This window comes from Antedon bifida, chromosome 7 (genome assembly GCF_963402885.1).
Source record: "Antedon bifida chromosome 7, ecAntBifi1.1, whole genome shotgun sequence".
In the NCBI taxonomy this organism is placed as follows: Eukaryota; Metazoa; Echinodermata; class Crinoidea; order Comatulida; family Antedonidae; genus Antedon; species Antedon bifida.
The window spans coordinates 13,650,995-13,670,546 of NC_136232.1; the positions used below are offsets into that span (position 1 = coordinate 13,650,995).

General features: G+C 32.0%; 1 protein-coding gene across 2 annotated transcripts in view; it reads left to right on the forward strand.

Moving 5' to 3' along the window:
* Positions 1-19,552, forward strand: part of LOC144848447 (intersectin-1-like) — a 59,361-nt gene that overhangs the window by 22,830 nt on the left and 16,979 nt on the right. For both annotated transcript variants that reach the window (XM_078705179.1, XM_078705180.1), the window contains exons 28-30: positions 207-329; positions 667-694; positions 1,633-1,824. In XM_078705179.1, coding sequence (XP_078561305.1) covers positions 207-329; positions 667-694; positions 1,633-1,824 — 343 coding nt within the window. The remainder of the gene's footprint in view (positions 1-206; positions 330-666; positions 695-1,632; positions 1,825-19,552) is intronic.

Consider the following 19,552-nt stretch of genomic DNA (forward strand, 5'->3'; position numbering starts at 1 on the left):
AGACAACTGGTAAACGGAAAACAAAAATACAGACTCCATGTTATTTCTTATGATCATTTACACAAAACGCGGAGCAGACAGGGTTGTTGACCTCTTTTTCCTTGTCCATGGTTTGATGATATGTGTTCATTTAAATAATATTCTCTTTGTTGCAATGTTTTTCAATATATTTCATAAGCTCCTCATTTCATTTTTGTTTTCAATAGATACGAGGCCAAAAGAAACAGATTGGTTGGTTCCCAGCAAATTATGTTACCTTATTAACCTCAAGTGGTGGTAGTGGAAAGACAACTCCATTGGGTGCACCCTCACCTTTAACCCTTGATGTGGTGAGTTTTAACCCGACTTTTTTATCAATCAATTCAGTTAAATTTATTTATCTTATCAATATACAACTATCTCAACATCTTGATTCTATCATGATAATAATTTATTGAAGAAACAGCTGCACACTTCAACATGAAGGTGCATTCTCTTACATACTACTAAAAACCACATTATATTAATAATAACAAATTTAATTGAATATATGTTGATATCAAGTTTTAGATCAATATACTTTGATCTAAGTGAGATTGAATATACTTGTCTTCTTTTTGTTTGTAGTTTAGAACAATTTTAATTTTTTTAATGAACTGTGTTGATTGTATTGTTTTTATATTTCAGAGGTCAACCACTCCAGCTGCAAACATGAGTAAGTTGCTACATTAAAATGACACTCTTGATCATTTGTATATTCACAGTCAAATGTTTGTAACATTTATATTCATTTTGAATGGTATTCCTTTGAGGTATAATTGCTAGTGGAGTATAGAAGCTAATACATTGTTCATTTAGTTTCTAATGCACTCTGCCCTGCCAACTAACCACTATTGTCTCTTTCAAAAGTTTCAATATAACTCATCATTTATGTATTTTGCTGTGTCTACAGCACATGTAGGCCTAGTGTATATTGCATGAAATTATCCCACATGTTAAACTAGAGGGGCTAAAGGAATACTTGGGATTGTTCTTTGATGTCGAAAAAATAATGTGGCTTCATGATCATTGATGCATGACTTGCTAAAGGCACATTGGGCAATTAGAATTGAACTTGAATCATAATAGCATCAAATGCACAAAACTTTGCACTAACCAATTTCAGTGAAAATATGATGCCTATTTGGGCATTTATGTGTATACAGTAGAACCCCTATTATAGTGTTAAAACATATACTTCCCCACATTCCAATAGATGTACTGATTATGTTTAAATAACATAGTATAAAACTGACTCCAGATAACAAGAGGCAATCCATGATTCAATGTTTTGATCTTTATTTGATCATCATCAGGAATCATCATCATTCCTGATGATCAAATAAAGATCAAAAGTTGAACCATGTCTTGCCTCCCTACATTTGTTTCATGGGAAAGTCTCCCCATAATAGGTGTGTCCCCTGAATAGGGCCATCTAAAAGGAGGGGTTCTACTACATACATATTATTAGAAGATGAAAAATGTGCATTATTTCTATGGATTTAAATACTAATGCTAATCATATCTATACCTTTCCTGGATGCACTAGATACATGCTCTTGGTGAGTCTTTTTTACAATCGAAAAATGAAAATTGGTATATTGTTTCTTTTAGTTTGTCAAGTAATTGCTCTCTACCCCTACACAAGTCAGAAGGAGGATGAACTTACATTTCAGAAGAATGTTGTAATTAATGTGATGAATCAAGATGACCCAGACTGGTGGGAAGGTGAACTGAATGGTACCACTGGGTTCTTCCCATCAAACTATGTCCAGGTGCTTACCGACTCCACACCCAGTAATGATTGTAAGTTATTTTTTATTATTTTAAACAGTGCATGTGTTTACATTATTTATGCAGACATCATAAAGCTAGAGCATATAGTTCATGTTGGATACAAAAAGAAATATCTGTCTCAGTTTCTATTTCTGTTAACTGTCTTTATTCACTCTTTGATTATTTTATACATAAATTAAAAATATGTTATGCTAGTATTAGGAAAGAATAGAATTTCATCCATATTATATATGCTGATAATACATAGTGCTGTTTAGTGACATTGTCTACAGTTTACAGTGAAATTATCAGATGCCATATACAAATCAATAAGTTGTTTGTTTAACCTTTTCCACATGCCAAGTAAAATAGATTTTTTTTTCAAATAATAAATATCCTGACACAAAAAAAAATTATTTTATTTTTTGAAATTGTATTTTATTTCTTCATTATATTGGGTTAGGTCTTCCAGTTTCAGTACATAACTTAAGAAACCAATAAAATCAAAGATACAAACAAGAAACCTATTTATTGCCAGCATTCAAAATATTTGTCATCCAAAATAAAAATCTCCTACCAGCTTTTAGGAAAGAAAATATTACATGTATTTTATAACTGAATATAGAATCATAAACATTTTAAGATCAATTAAGGAAAGTTGGATTTTTAGTGATAATCGTCATCATTTAGATGCTCCCATTAAAGAAATACATGGTCATTTGTTTGTATACTTGTCTTTGTCTGTTTTGGCAAACATTGTTCCTTCACATGATTTAGGTACAAACTTTGCACAACACTTGAAGTCAAGATATTAATGATCTAACATACTTTTATTGGATTTAAAAAAAAATATTTATACTGGTTGACCTCTTCAGTCAAAGACTGGTCTGTCGAAGGGCCCATCATGATGAGTGCCTATGTGTGACAGTGGCAATGTGTGTACTAGTGCAACAGGGTAATAACCCCCTACTTGTCGCGAAAGATGTACCAGGTTCTTAAAGTGCACATGAGCTAGAGTGTACACTGGACTTACAGTTTATAGTATCGTTCTACCACTAAAACCATGGAGTTAGTGATCCTCGAACCCTTGCTGATATTATTATGGTTCCACTGATTTAACCCGCTCGGCCACACACAGGATTTGATACATCTCATGATTATTTAACAATTTGTTATTAAAATGCCATAAACAGACCACTATATGAATACAATCATAACAGGACACTTTTTCTGTAATATTTCTTGATATTTTGTTTAATTTATACATATAATTTCTTATAGTAAATAGCTACTCTTCTAATTTGCTTTATTTACACTCTCGCTATCTCTATTCTCTTTTAGGACAGAATTAAGTTTACGAACGACTCACTACCAAATTTGATTTAGGGAATACATTTCCTGGATTTGTTTATTATCGTGCTATACGTGATGCAAGATGGCAAGACAACAAGATTAATGGAAAGTAACAAAAACACTTTGGTGTTGGAATCTTCAGCAATTAACTATTAGACATAAAACAAATGTCATTTTGTAACAAAACCATTTACAAAATGTATCCTTTTAGAAAATTGTAAAGTTTGGTAGTGGGTCGATTGCTTCCATCAAAACAACTCAAGGATTTATTTTATTTTTTATTAGTTTCAATATATTAGACTAAAAAAATAGAGAATTGGTAGAACAGCTTTAGACCTGCTATCAAATTACCTAATAAAGGATACGCAATTATAATTCATTTTAATTTATGCTAATCAGGTTGAGTTCACTATTATTTTAGGGTAATAAAAACATGCATATTATTAACAATATAAATATGTTTAAATTTTTCTGTGGTAGATATTATACCGTATAAATATATTTTATCTTTAATTACTAACAGTAATGATGTTTATTTATCAATTAATATTATATATTTAGTTACTCACAGTACTTCAGTGAACTTTAAACAAACAGGGAATAGTTTCAGAACAATATCTTTCTTTCACCTAACATTAAAAGTCTTTGAAGTTAGGTTAATTAACTGACTGACCATCCCATGAAAGCATATATGGTCTAACAACCAGGCATTTGCATATCATACAGAAGAGGCTGTGTTTGAATCTCATTTTTTACATCTTACAGATTTCTCATTTTTCTGTTGTCACCCATTCTTAAATCCCTTGATTCTTATTTAATATTAAGTAAATATATAATTAAATAATTATTTATCTCATCCTTAAACTTAATTAGACCAAGTTTGCCGAAAGAAATCGGTAATACCTGTATAAAATAATTAAATGTCAACAGTAATAATGATGTACAAATTATATTATGAATATGTAATCTAATCATATTATATGATTCTAATCCCACCAGTGTTTGGAATAAATATTATGATAAATTATTAGTATTACAAATTAGCTGTAAGGGAAAATCGAAGTATTTTTTAGGTTGGTTTCAGAATTCACTTCTAAGCGAAAAAAAATGTTTTTTAACAAAATAATAAATAAATAATAAAGGCCCATTTACACTAGGACGATAACAATCGACAATGACTAGATAAACATACATTTTTCTTTAACAAAAGAAATTAGAAAAGTTCTCATTCTAGAACTATAATAGGATAACCATTTATGCTGCCTTTGATAAAAATAATATTTTTAAAAATTCAATCAAATGACAAAAATTTGTTATACAATTGATCTTACTAATCAAAACATCATTTTATTGGACAAAGTTAGCATAAATGGTTATCCAAAAATAGTTACAGGATGAAAACTTGTTTCAATTTCTTTTGTTTTATGTAGAAAAAATGTTATATTTAACTAGTTAATGTTGATCGTTATCGTCCTATTATAAACGAGCCACCTTAAGATAAGTAATTTATTAAAATCTAATAAATGCCTACACAACTTGAAATACAATAATGAAAAAAAACAAGGGTAATCAAAGACCTTTAACGAAATAAAACCAACAAAGAAAATCCTTTTACTCATATTTTAATATAGTCAATCCCTGGTCTGACTTTAATTAATTTCACCCTGGTAGTTCACAAAGTTGTTTTAAAGTTGTTGAGATATGTTGGTTGTAGAAGGCCCTTTTTAAAAGCTATACTGCACACCTTCCTATTTGTTGCATTGTGTCATGGGTTAGGAAAAGGTTTTTTTAATAATCCTAGTGACTTCTATTTGAGATTTGTTTTAATTTTCTCTCTGACATTTAGCATTTTATTGCGGTGCTCATGATTACAATTTTGTTTGAAAAATAATATTTTTGGGGTTGTTTTTTTATTATTGGTTTTTACATTTTTCAAATGGGTAATATTATTACATGAGATGTTACTGTTTATTTAGGGAATTATCACTAGCACCAAAATATGTTACATATTAATGAATTGTAATATAATAATTGTATAGCGTAGTTACATACTAAATAACATTACCTAGTAAGTGTTTGCCTTTCTGATTATTATTGTTTTAGGAGATGAATGATAATAAATTTTACCTGGATGTCTTTTCGGTTGATTGTCGCAGTAGAACAGAAGGGGTATAAAATGTAAATTGTTGTAGGAATTAAATATGGTACCAGCTCATTAACCATAACCGTATTTCAATGTTAATAATATATGTCTATATAGTATAAATAATTATATATTTTAACTGAGAATTTTAGTACTAACAAATGTAGTCTTTATTTTACACTATAAATGTTGTAGCACGTTCTGTCTTGACTTATCATTATATTTTGTGAATTTTTTCAAAGATTGTTACTGTAATGCAATAATTGCTTAGAATGTTTTTCAATCAGAGGCATTGCTTAAGTGTTTAGCGCTCAGTAAAACCATATGAAACAATTTGTTTGACACATAATACTTAACCTAAACAGTACTTTGTTATGAATTCACATCTCAGCTTATTTGACACCTCACTAAATTTCCCACTGTAATTGGGTTTTCTAAACAAAATTCTGAATTTGGAATAATCTGAGGAATATAGTGCCAATTTACATTTAACTTTCCCAATACCTCACTTTCTGAAAACCAAAAACTCTCCCAAAAGCTGACTTTTCTTGAGTTGTAAAAACTACTAAATTCCTTTTTTATTTAGAATTTAGAATACCAGTATTTCTCAAAAAAACAGATTAGGCCTTTTACACACAACTTGCTATGACATCACAAATATGTGTAGAACCTGATTGTGTACTTGCTATGATGACATCACACATATGTGTAAAACCGTATTGTGTACTTGCTATGATGACATCACACATATGTGTATAAAAACCTTATTGTGTACACAAACTTAAATTTGCCATAATAACGAACCTTGAAGTAGGCATTTAATATTGTAGAGAAAGTACATTGAATCCTAAGAATGCTTCTAGACTCAGTGATATTGCCTATTGATTGATGTAGAATAACAGCATTGATTCTCATTTCAATTCTGAGTATTTGTACCTGCCATCATATGTATTATTTAATTAAATTTTCTCACCTAAATGCCTTCACTTCTATCAAGGCTGTCATGTTTGTAATTTCCACCTACAGTATACTATATTTTTATAAACATGTAGTCTTGTATCATAATACAGTATTAAATAGCTTTATGTCTACAGCTTGGCCAGTGACTAGAAAATTGAAGCCCTGACTCTTTTTAAAATGTCTTTGTTATGCTTTTTTCAATTCCTTTAAATGACCAAGTAATAGTCAAAAAGGTTCTGGATAGGAAATTGGCGAAAATTGGGGGTGGATTATACTTAGATTTCATTACCAATGGAAATGGTCAAAGTCCTACATAGGGGTAGAATTATATTCAAGCATGGGTCATATAAATGGTATTATCTTTATACTTGCCCCAAAGTTTTTTATTTATCTACAACATTTAACAGCAAACACATGCTTCATCAAATATGTTTATCATTGGAATAACTTTCAAATTAATGTGTCCTAATGTTTTTATTGATTAAAACTTCAATAGATTTCCCGAAAATCAAGTTTAGTTTTAATTATTTATCTCCACTTTGTAATAATTTTTTCTAGATTCTATATATTCAAGCTTTACTTGCACATTCAATATGAATATTCATCTTATATTTTATGCAACATTAGTAATAAGAGGTTGATAATAAATTGTTATATTAGAATGTTAATGTTAAATATCATCACAATGTTTTAACATGTTTTATTGTATTTTATTTTTAATCGTGTATGTATTATTAAACGTAATGAAGGTATCTTCATTGTCAAAATAAATAAATGCAGGTGTTGACATTAACAGTACAATAACATGAACATTGTGATTATTATTTCTGTATGCTTGACCAGATTTCAAATACCGTACAGGTCACCAATACAGTTGGCCACGTTTCAACCTTTTTGACGAGACAAACCCATTGATAAATACTACTTTTCTCTTCCTATCACATTAATTTATTACTTAAGAGATTTTGCAACATCAAGGCCTCACGCTTTGATGGTCTCCAGACAGCCAGGACTTGCTTGCTTTGCTCTCGTAAATGCACAACTTTAAGTCATATAGAAAGCCTATAAAAAGTGCAACAAGTAATGTAATATATATTTATTTGACTTTTTGGCAACTTTTGAAAGTGGTTTCGTCATTTATGGTTGCATTTTGTCTTGTTGCTTTAAAATCCCAGGTTCAATTTGAATGAATAGACCCACATTTTCGGGCATGTGGACATAATATATCGACACTTTGTTCTTGCCAATTTTCTTGTATGTGGTATTAGACTCGCACTTTGAGCTCATCTCATGGCTATGCTTTTTATATTTTATCCCAGACACACAAGAGAAATTAATTTAACTCTCAAACCAGCAAATCTCTCAAACCAGCAAATCTCTCAAACTTGCCATGAAGGCCAATTTATTTTGACATTGTAAAATTCTATATTTTATCCAAGAAATCAATTTTATTATTTTTTTCCTAATTGGTTATCCGCACTTGGCGGATAACCCCTTGTTATTGTCAGGATCTTTTTTTTTTTGGTTATCCGCAACTTAGTTGCAGGATAACCCATGTGATTGTAAATATCTTTTTTTTGGTTATCCGCAACCGTAAGGTTTTGCGGATAACCCTTGTTATTGTAAATATCTTTTTTTTTTTCATCTTCTTTGTTCTTCTTTCTTTCCCGGAATTTTGTTGCACGCATATCTGTCATCCTTGTCAACATAAGATTGTATAACTTTGTCATAAGATTGACCTGTAGCTGTAGATGTGCAGGAAACTTTGTTATATGACGTTAGAGTCGCGTAGCGCAAGTTACGCGCGATTTTATAAATTTCAATGATTGGTCATAGATTATAAACCAAAAGTCATTTTGTATTGACACTTGGTGAAAATTTAAGTCATATCAAGGGCAAACCTTCTATGGATTAAAAATGACATGTTTCACAAAAAGTTACGCGCGCACGCGCATTTAAAATTTCAAAATGCGCAAAATTAATTTCTAATCAACTTTCTACGCTGATCATAACATTTTGAGCATGTCAAAAATTCCCACGCGCGCGAAAAAAATTACGCGTAAGGTGCGCGCGGAGCATGAAAATCATGTGTTTTTCTCTTGAATTATGATTTTACAGTCTTTCCTAGTTATTTTAAAAAAGATTGACATCATTTCAAATTAAAATGACGCCATACGAACACGTTGATTTAGACCATTTGCGCGCGTTTTAGTTGCAAAAGTGACAACACATTGTCAAAATTATGCCTATTTTAAATCTATTATAGCTTCTCAGGATCATCCACGACCCCCAATTTTTTAAATTTAATATGTAAGCAGATATGTTGTAGATATGAATTCATGCAGAAACATTTACCCCTCGAATGTTATGACGTCATCGTATGGCCACACAAATGTGAAATATAGGATTTTTTACTCTTTCGTTATTGCTCATCACATTAAATAGAGCGCATCTCGCTTATACGTATTCCATTTCCACAGATATTTTAATACTCTCTAGGTCAATCAACTATCTTTCGCATGAGTTAAAAATATTTTAATTTTTATGACGTCATCATGTATAAAAACGTAAATAACGTGGGTCCCCAATTTTCATCTTTACAGTAAATTTCAATCTGTTATAGCTCGTCAGAATAAAAAGTGATAATCATGATTAAAACGTTTTCTGGAAGCTATTGGATTGTAGATACAAATTCATGTGAATATTTTGCCAATCAGATGTTGTGACGTCATCATATGGCCAGTTGAATTCAAAAAGTCATATTTTCATCTCTTGCGTAAAAGTTCATTGCGTTCAAACGAGAGCGCATCTCACTTTTACGTGCCCAAAATTCTTCAAATTTGTTTTAATGTAATTATTTAGATAATTATCTTCTAAAATTGTTATCTTTATATGTCAATTTGATGACGTCATCGTGTTAATAATTAGATTTAAAAGATGGGTCTCGTAATTTTGTCTATGCTACACTGTATATAACATATACAGTTTATTCTGTAAAATACTGTAATATGATGTATGCTACATAATAGGTACAATTCAACACTGTAAACATATTTATTTCATGTCATAGGATGGCATAATAATTGTCGAGGTTCATATGGTTAAGAATGTGCATGTTGCGTTTGCGCGGATAACCCGAACTCGTCAAAGTGACGAGTTCAAATCTAGTTCATCATCTTTGTTCTTCTTTCTTTCCCGGAATTTTGTTGCACGCATATCTCTCACCCTTGTCAACATAAGATTGTATAACTTTGTCATAAGATTGATCTGTAGCTGTAGATGTGCAGGAAACTTTGTTATATGACGTTAGAGTCGCGTAGCGTAAGTTACGCGCGATTTTATGAATTTCAATGTTTGGTCATAGATTATAAACCAAAAGTCATTTTGTATTGACACTTGGTGAAAATTTAAGTCATATCAAGGGCAAACTTTCTATGGATTAAAAATGGCATGTTTAACAAGAAGTTACGCGCGCACGCGCATTTAAAGTTTCAAAATGCTATTCAAAATTTCTAATCAACTTTCTACGCTGATCATGATACTTTGAGCATGTCAAAAATTCCCGCGCGCGCGAAAAAGTTTACGCGTATGGTGCGCACGGAGCATGAAAATCATGTTTTTTCACTTGAATTATGATTTTCCAGCCTTTCCTAGTCATTTTAAAAAAGATTTACATCATTTCAAATTAAAATGACGTCATACGAACACGTTGATTTAGACCATTTGCGCGCGTTTTAGTTGCAAAAGTGACAACATATTGTCAAAATTAAGCCTATTTTTATTCTATTATAGCTCCTCAGGATCATCCACGACCCTCAATTTTTTTAATTTAATATGTAAGCAGACATGTTGTAGATATGAATTCATGCAGAACCTTTACCACTCGGATGTTATGACGTCATCGTATGGCCACACGAATGTAAAATATAGGATTTTTTACTCTTTCGTTATTGCTCATCAAATTCAACAAAGCGCTTCTCGGTTATACGTATTCCATTTCCCCAGAAATTTTAATATTGTCTACGTTAATCAACTATCTTTCACATGAATTAAAAATATTTTAATTTTTATGACGTCATCATGTCTAAAAACGTAAATAACGTGGGTCACTTATTTTCATCTTTACAGTAAATTTCAATCTGTTATAGCTCGTCAGAATAAAAAGTGATAATCATGATTAAAACTTTTTCTGGAAGTTATTGGATTGTAGATACGAATTGATGTGAATATTTTGCCAATCAGATGTTGTGACGTCATCATATGGCCAGTTGAATTCAAAAAGTCATATTTTCATCTCTTGCGTAAAAGTTCATTGCGTTTAAACGAGAGCGCATCTCACTTTTACGTGCCCAAAATTCTTCAAATTTGTTTTAATGTAAATTTTTAGATAATTATCTTCTAAAATTGTTATCTTTATATGTCAATTTGATGACGTCATCGTGTTAAAAATTAGATTTAAAAGATGGGTCTCGTAATTTCGTCTATGCTACACTGTATATAACATATACAGTTTATTCTGGAAAATACTGTAATATGGTGTATGCTACATAATAGGTACAATTCAGCACTGTAAACATATTTATTTCATGTCATAGGATGGCATAATAATTGTCGAGGGACATATAGTTAAGTATGTGCATGTTGCGTTTGCGCGGATAACCCGAACTCGTCAATGTGACGAGTTCAAATCTAGTTGGTTATCCGCACTTGGCGGATAACCCCTTGTTATTGTCAGGATCTTTTTTTTTTTTTTTTTTTTTGGTTATCCGCAACTTAGTTGCGGATAACCCTTGTGATTGTAAATATCTTTTTTTTCATCTTCATCATCTTTGTTATTCTTCTTTCTTTCCCGGAATTTTGTTCGCAGCGTATCTCTAATTATGGTCAACATAAGATTGCATAACTTTGTCATAAGATTGACCTGTAGCTGTAGATGTGCAAGAAATTTCGTTATATGACGTTAGAGTCGCACAGCGTAAGTTACGTGCGATTTTATGAATTTTAATGATTGATCATAGATTATAAACCAAAAGTCATTTTTTATTGACACTTGGTGAAAATTTAAGTCATGTCAAGGGCAAACTTTCTATGGATTAAAAATGGCATGTTTCACAAGAAGTTACGCGCGCACGCGCATTTAAAATTTTAAAATGCGCAAAAATAATTTCTAATCAACTTTCTACGCTGATCATGACATTTTGAGCATGTCAAAAATTCCCACGCGCGCGAAAAAATTTACGCGTAAGGTGCGCACGGAGCATGAAAATCATGTGTTTTTTTCTTGAATTATGATTTTACAGCCTTTCTTAGTCATTTTAAAAAAGATTTACATCATTTCAAATTAAAATGACGTCATACGAACACGTTGATTTAGACCATTTGCGCGCGTTTTAGTTGCAAAAGTGACAACATATTGTCAAAATTAAGCCTATTTTTAATCTATTATAGTTCCTCAGGATCATCCACGACCCCCAATTATTTTAATTTAATATGTAAGCAGATATGTTGTAGATATGAATTCATGCAGAATCTTTACCACTCGGATGTTATGACGTCATCGTATGGCCACACGAATGTAAAATATAGGATTTTTTACTCTTTCGTTATTGCTCATCACATTCAACAAAGCGCATCTCGCTTATACGTATTCCATTTCCCCCGAAATTTTAATATTGTCTATGTCAATCAACTATCTTTCGCATGAATTAAAAATATTTTAATTTTTATAACGTCATCATGTCTAAAAACGTAAATAACGTGGGTCACTTATTTTCATCTTTACAGTAAATTTCAATCTGTTATAGCTCGTCAGAATAAAAAGTGATAATCATGATTAAAATGTTTTCTGGAAGCTATTGGATTGTAGATACGAATTGATGTGAATATTTTGCCAATCAGATGTTGTGACGTCATCATATGGCCAGTTGAATTCAAAAAGTCATATTTTCATTTCTTGCATAAAAGTTCATTGAGTTTAAACGAGAGCGCATCCCACTTTTACGTGCCCAAAATTCTTCAAATTTGTTTTAATGTAATTATTTAGATAATTATCTTCTAAAATTGTTATCTTTATTTGTCAATTTGATGATGTCATCGTGTTAATAATTGGATTTAAAAGATGGGTCTCGTAATTTTGTCTATGCTCAGGGGTCCCAAGTCTACCGCTACTCGCGGTAGTCTACCGCTTTTAGTACCCATCTACTGCGCTGTAAACATATTTAATTCATGTCATAGAATGGCATAATAATTGTAGAGGTTCATATAGTTAAGTATGTGCATGTTGCGTTTGCGCGGATAACCCGAACTCGTCAAAGTGACGAGTTCAAATCTAGTTTTTCTATGTTATTCTTCTTTCTTTCCCAGAATTTTGTGTCACGTGTATCTCAAATTCTGATCAACATTACATCGTATAACTTTGTCAGAAGATTTACCTCTATCTGTAGAAGTGCAGGACAGTTCGTTTTTTTACTTTAGAGTCGCGCAGCGTAAGCTACGCGCGATTTTATGAATTTCGCGTATTTAACATATTTTTGTAATGACACTTGGTGAAAATTTAAGTCATATCAAGGGCAAACTTTCTATGGATTAAAAATGGCATGTTTCACAAAAAGTTACGCGCGCACGCGCATTTAAAATTTCAAAATGCGCAAAATTAATTTCTAATCAACTTTCTACGCTGATCATGATATTTTGAGCATGTCAAAAATTCCCACGCGCGCAAAAAAAATTACGCGTAAGGTGCGCACGGAGCATGAAAATCATGTGATTTTCACTTGAATTATGATTTTACAGTCTTTCCTAGTCATTTAAAAAAAGATTGACATCATTTCAAAATAAAATGACGTCATATGAACACGTTGATTTAGACCATTTGCGCGCGTTTTAGTTGCAAAAGTGACAAAAGTTCATTACATTTAAACGAAAGCGCATCTCTCTTTTACGTGCCCAAAATTCTTCAAATTTGTATTAATGTAATTATTTAGATAATTATCTTCTAAATTGTTATCTTTATATGCCAATTTGATGACGTCATCGTGTTAATAATTGGATTTAAAAGATGGGTCTTGTAATGTCGTCTATGCTACACTGTATATAACATATACAGTTTATTCTGTAAATACTGTAATATGCTGTATGCTACATAATAGGTACAATTCAGCACTGTAAACATATTTATTTCATCTCATAGGATGGCATAATAATTGTCAAGGTTCATATAGTTAAATATGTGCATGTTGCGTTTGCGTGGATAACCCGAACTCGTCAAAGTGACGAGTTCAAATCTAGTTGGTTATCCGCAACTTAGAAGTTGCGGATAACCCTTGTGATTGTAAATATCTTTTTTTTTTTGGTTATCCGCAACTTAGAAGTTGCGGATAACCCTTGTGATTGTAAATATCTTTTTTTTTTTCATCTTCTTTGTTCTTCTTTCTTTCCCGGAATTTTGTTGCATGCATATCTCTCATCCTTGTCAACATAACATTGTATAACTTTGTCAAAAGATTGACCTGTAGCTGTAGATGTGCAAGAAACTTCGTTATATGACGTTAGAGTCGCGCAGCGTAAGTTACGCGCAATTTTATGAATTTCAATGATTGATCATAGATTATAAACCAAATGTCATTTTGTATTGACACTTGGTGAAAATTTAAGTCATATCATGGGAAAACTTTCTATGGATTAAAAATAGCATGTTTCACAAGAAGTTACGCGCGCACGCGCATTTAAAATTAAAAAATGCGCAAAATTAATTTCTAATCAACTTTCTACGCTGATCATGACATTTTGAACATGTCAAAAATTCCCACGCGCGCGAAAAAAATTACGCGTAAGGTGCGCACGGAGCATGAAAATCATGTGTTTTTTCTTGAATTATGATTTTACAGCCTTTCTTAGTCATTTTAAAAAAGATTTACATCATTTCAAATTAAAATGACGTCATACGAACACGTTGATTTAGACCATTTGCGCGCGTTTTAGTTGCAAAAGTGACAACATATTGTCAAAATTAAGCCTATTTTTAATCTATTATAGCTCCTCAGGATCATCCACGACCCCCAATTTTTTAAATTTAATATGAAAGCAGATATGTTGTAGATATGAATTCATGCAGAACCTTTACCACTCGGATGTTATGACGTCATCGTATGGCCACACGAATGTAAAATATAGGATTTTTTACTCTTTCGTTATTGCTCATCAAATTCAACAAAGCGCTTCTCGGTTATAGGTATTCCATTTCCCCCGAAATTTTAATATTGTCTACGTTAATCAACTATCTTTCGCATGAATTAAAAATATTTTAATTTTTATGACGTCATCATGTCTAAAAACGTAAATAACGTGGGTCACTTATTTTCATCTTTACAGTAAATTTCAATCTGTTATAGCTCGTCAGAATAAAAAGTGATAATCATGATTAAAACGTTTTCTGGAAGCTATTGGATTGTAGATACGAATTGATGTGAATATTTTGCCAATCAGATGTTGTGACGTCATCATATGGCCAGTTGAATTCAAAAAGTCATATTTTCATCTCCTGCGTAAAAGTTCATTGCGTTTAAACGAGAGCGCATCTCACTTTTACGTGCCCAAAATTTTTCAAATTTGTTTTAATGTAAATTTTTAGATAATTATCTTCTAAAATTGTTATCTTTATATGTCAATTTGATGACGTCATCGTGTTAAAAATTGGATTTAAAAGATGGGTCTCGTAATTTTGTCTATGCTACACTGTATATAACATATACAGTTTATTCTGTAAAATACTGTAATATGGTGTATGCTACATAATAGGTACAATTCAGCACTGTAAACATATTTATTTCATGTCATAGGATGGCATAATAATTGTCGAGGTTCATATAGTTAAGTATGTGCATGTTGCGTTTGCGCGGATAACCCGAACTCGTCAAAGTGACGAGTTCAAATCTAGTTGGTTATCCGCAACTTAGTTGCAGGATAACCCATGTGATTGTAAATATCTTTTTTTTTCATCTTCTTTGTTATTCTTCTTTCTTTCCCGGATTTTTGTCTACAGCATATCCCCTATTGCTTGTGAACATAACTTTGTATAACTTGGTAAAAAGATTGACATTGAAGTGTAGATGTGCAGCCAAGCTTTTGGACGATGTCAGATCCGCGTTGCGTAAGTTACACGCGATTTCATGAATTTCTATAACTGATCATAACTTTAGAACCATTAAATATTGTTTCATGAAACTTAATAAAATTATAATTCATATCATGGGTCAATTTTCTATGGATTAAAAATGGCACGTTTTACAAGAAGTTACGCGCGCACGCGCACTTAAAATTTCAAAATGCGCAAATTTAATTTCTAATCAACTTTCTACGCTGATTATGACATTTTGAGCATGTCAAAAATTCCCGCGCGCGCAAAAAAAATTACGCGTATGGTGCGCACGGAGTACGAAAATCATGTTTTTTTCTCTTGAATTGTAATTTTCCAGCCTTTCCTAGTCATTTTAAAAAAGATTGACATCATTTCAAAGTAAAATGACGTCATACGAACACGTTGATTTATACCATTTGCGCGCGTTTTAGTTGAAAAAGTTACACAATATTGTCAAAATTATGCCTATTTTGAATCTATTATAGCTCCTCAGGATCATCCATGACCCCCAATTTTTTAAATTTGATATGTAAGCAGATATGTTGTAGATATGAATTCATGCAGAATCTTTACCCCTCGGATGTTATGACGTCATCGTATGGCCACACGAATGTAAAATATAGGATTTTTGACTCTTTCGTTATTGCTCATCACATTAAATAGAGCGCATCTCGCTTATACGTATTCCATTTCCTCAGATATTTTAATACTGTCTAGGTCAATCAACTATCTTTCCCATGAGTTAAAAATATTTTAATTTTTATGACGTCATCGTGTCTCAAAATGTAAATAACGTGGGTCACCTTATTTCATCTTTACAGTAAATTTCAATCTGTTATAGCTCGTCAGAATAAAAAGTGACAATCATGAATAAAACGTTTTCTGGAAGCTATTGGATTGTAGATACGAATTCATTTGAACATTTTGCCAATCAGATGTTGTGACGTCATCATATGGCCAGTTGAATAAAAAAAGTCGTATTTTCATCTCTTGCGTAAAAGTTCATTGCGTTTAAACGAGAGCGCATCTCACTTTTACGTGCCCAAAATTCATCAAATTTGTATTAATGCAATTATTTAGATAATTATCTTCTAAAATTGTTATCTTTAAATGTCAATTTGATGACTTCATCGTGTTAATAATTAGATTTAAAAGATGGGTCTCGTAATTTCGTCTATGCTACACTGTATATAACATATACAGTTTATTCTGTAAATACGGTAATATGCTGTATGCTACATAATAGGTACAATTCAGCACTGTAAACATATTTATTTCATGTCATAGGATGGCATAATAACTGTCGAGGTTCATATAGTTAAGTATGTGCATGTTGCATTTGCGCGGATAACCAGAACTCGTCAAAGTGACGAGTTCAAATCTAGTTGGTTATCCGCAACCGTAAGGTTTTGCGGATAACCCTTGTTATTGTAAATATCTTTTTTTTTTTTCATCTTCTTTGTTCTTCTTTCTTTCCCGGAATTTTGTTGCACGCATATCTGTCATCCTTGTCAACATAAGATTGTATAACTTTGTCATAAGATTGACCTGTAGCTGTAGATGTGCAGGAAACTTTGTTATATGACGTTAGAGTCGCGTAGCGCAAGTTACGCGCGATTTTATGAATTTCAATGATTGGTCATAGATTATAAACCAAAAGTCATTTTGTATTGACACTTGGTGAAAATTTAAGTCATGTCAAGGGCAAACTTTCTATGGATTAAAAATGGCATGTTTCACAAGAAGTTACGCGCGCACGCGCATTTAAAATTTCAAAATGCGCAAAAATAATTTCTAATCAACTTTCTACGCTGATCATGACATTTTGAGCATGTCAAAAATTCCCACGCGCGCGAAAAAATTTACGCGTAAGGTGCGCACGGAGCATGAAAATCATTTGTTTTTTTCTTGAATTATGATTTTACAGCCTTTCTTAGTCATTTTAAAAAAGATTTACATCATTTCAAATTAAAATGACGTCATACGAACACGTTGATTTAGACCATTTGCGCGCGTTTTAGTTGCAAAAGTGACAACATATTGTCAAAATTAAGCCTATTTTTAATCTATTATAGCTCCTCAGGATCATCCACGACCCCCAATTTTTTTTATTTAATATGTAAGCAGATATGTTGTAGATATGAATTCATGCAGAACCTTTACCACTCGGATGTTATGACGTCATCGTATGGCCACACGAATGTAAAATATAGGATTTTTTACTCTTTCGTTATTGATCATCACATTCAACAAAGCGCGTCTCGCTTATACGTATTCCATTTCCCCCGAAATTTTAATATTGTCTATGTCAATCAACTATCTTTCGCATGAATTAAAAATATTTTAATTTTTATAACGTCATCATGTCTAAAAACGTAAATAACGTGGGTCACTTATTTTCATCTTTACAGTAAATTTCAATCTGTTATAGCTCGTCAGAATAAAAAGTGATAATCATGATTTAAATGTTTTCTGGAAGCTATTGGATTGTAGATACGAATTGATGTGAATATTTTGCCAATCAGATGTTGTGACGTCATCATATGGCCAGTTGAATTCAAAAAGTCATATTTTCATCTCTTGCATAAAAGTTCACTGCGTTTAAACGAGAGCGCATCTCACTTTTACGTGCCTAAAATTCTTCAAATTTGTTTTAATGTAATTATTTAGATAATTATCTTCTAAAATTGTTATCTTTATTTGTCAATTTGATGATGTCATCGTGTTAATAATTGGATTTAAAATATGAGTCTCGTAATTTTGTCTATGCTACACTGTATATAACATATACAGTTTATTCTGTAAAATACTGTAATATGGTGTATGCTAGTGCTACATAATAGGTACAATTAAGCACTGTAAACATATTTATTTTATGTCATAGAATGGCATAATAATTTTCGAGGTTCATATAGTTAAGTATGTGCATGTTGCGTTTGCGCGGATAACCCGAACTCGTCAAAGTGACGAGTTCAAATCTAGTTTTCTATGTTATTCTTCTTTCTTTCCCAGAATTTTGTGTCACGTGTATCTCAAATTCTGATCAACATTACATCGTATAACTTTGTCAGAAGATTTACCTCTATCTGTAGAAGTGCAGGACAGTTCGTTTTTTTACTTTAGAGTCGCGCAGCGTAAGCTACGCGCGATTTTATGAATTTTGCGTATTTAACATAGACTAAAAACCAAAAGTCATTTTGTAATGACACTTGGTGAACATTTAAGTCATATCAAGTGCAAACTTTCTATGGATTAAAAATGGCATGTTTCAGAGAAAGTTACGCGCGCACGCGCGTTTAAAATTTCAGAATGCGTAAAATCAATTTCTAATCAACTTTCTACGCGTTTCAGGTCATTTTGAGCATTTCAAAAATTCCCACGCGTGCGCAATATGTTTACGCGCACGTGCGCACGTAGCGCAAAAACATCTTTTTTTTGCTTGATTTTTGTTTTTTCAGCCTTTTCTAGTAAATTTACCAATTTTCAATCAATTTCGACTTAAAATCACGTCATACGAGCACGTAGAATTAAACAATTTGCGCGCGTTTTTATTGAAAAAGTTAAAAAATTTGTCAAAATTTTGCCTTTTTTAAAACAGTCATAGATTGTAAACTACGTGGTGAACTTTTTTAAAATTGCATATTCTGGAAGTTGATGAGTTGTAGATATCGAATCATGCATCGATATGGCTAACCAGACATTGTGACGTCATCGTATGGCCACTCGAATATAAAATATAGGATTTTTGTCTCTTTCGCATAGCTCATCACATTTAATAGAGCGCATCTCCACTTATCCGTATTCCATTTCCCCCCATTTTGTTATATTGTCTAGGCCAATCAATTATCTTTCGCATAATCTACCATTTTTTAAATTGTGATGACGTCATCATGTCCAAAAGCGTCAATAACTTGGGTCCCTTATTTTCACCTATTCTGCACTGTATGTAGTACGTATACAGAATATAGTGTATACCGTATATACTTTGACGTGACGCAAAATAGAGAGCGCACTAACATTTTTACAATGGCATAATCGTTTTTCTGCGCGCAATATTCTAACGTATGACGTGCACGTGGCTTTTGCGCTGCGGATAACCTAACTCGTCCGTAGTGACGAGTTCAAATCTAGTTTCCAATTATTATTCTTTGTGGAATTCCTTTCAT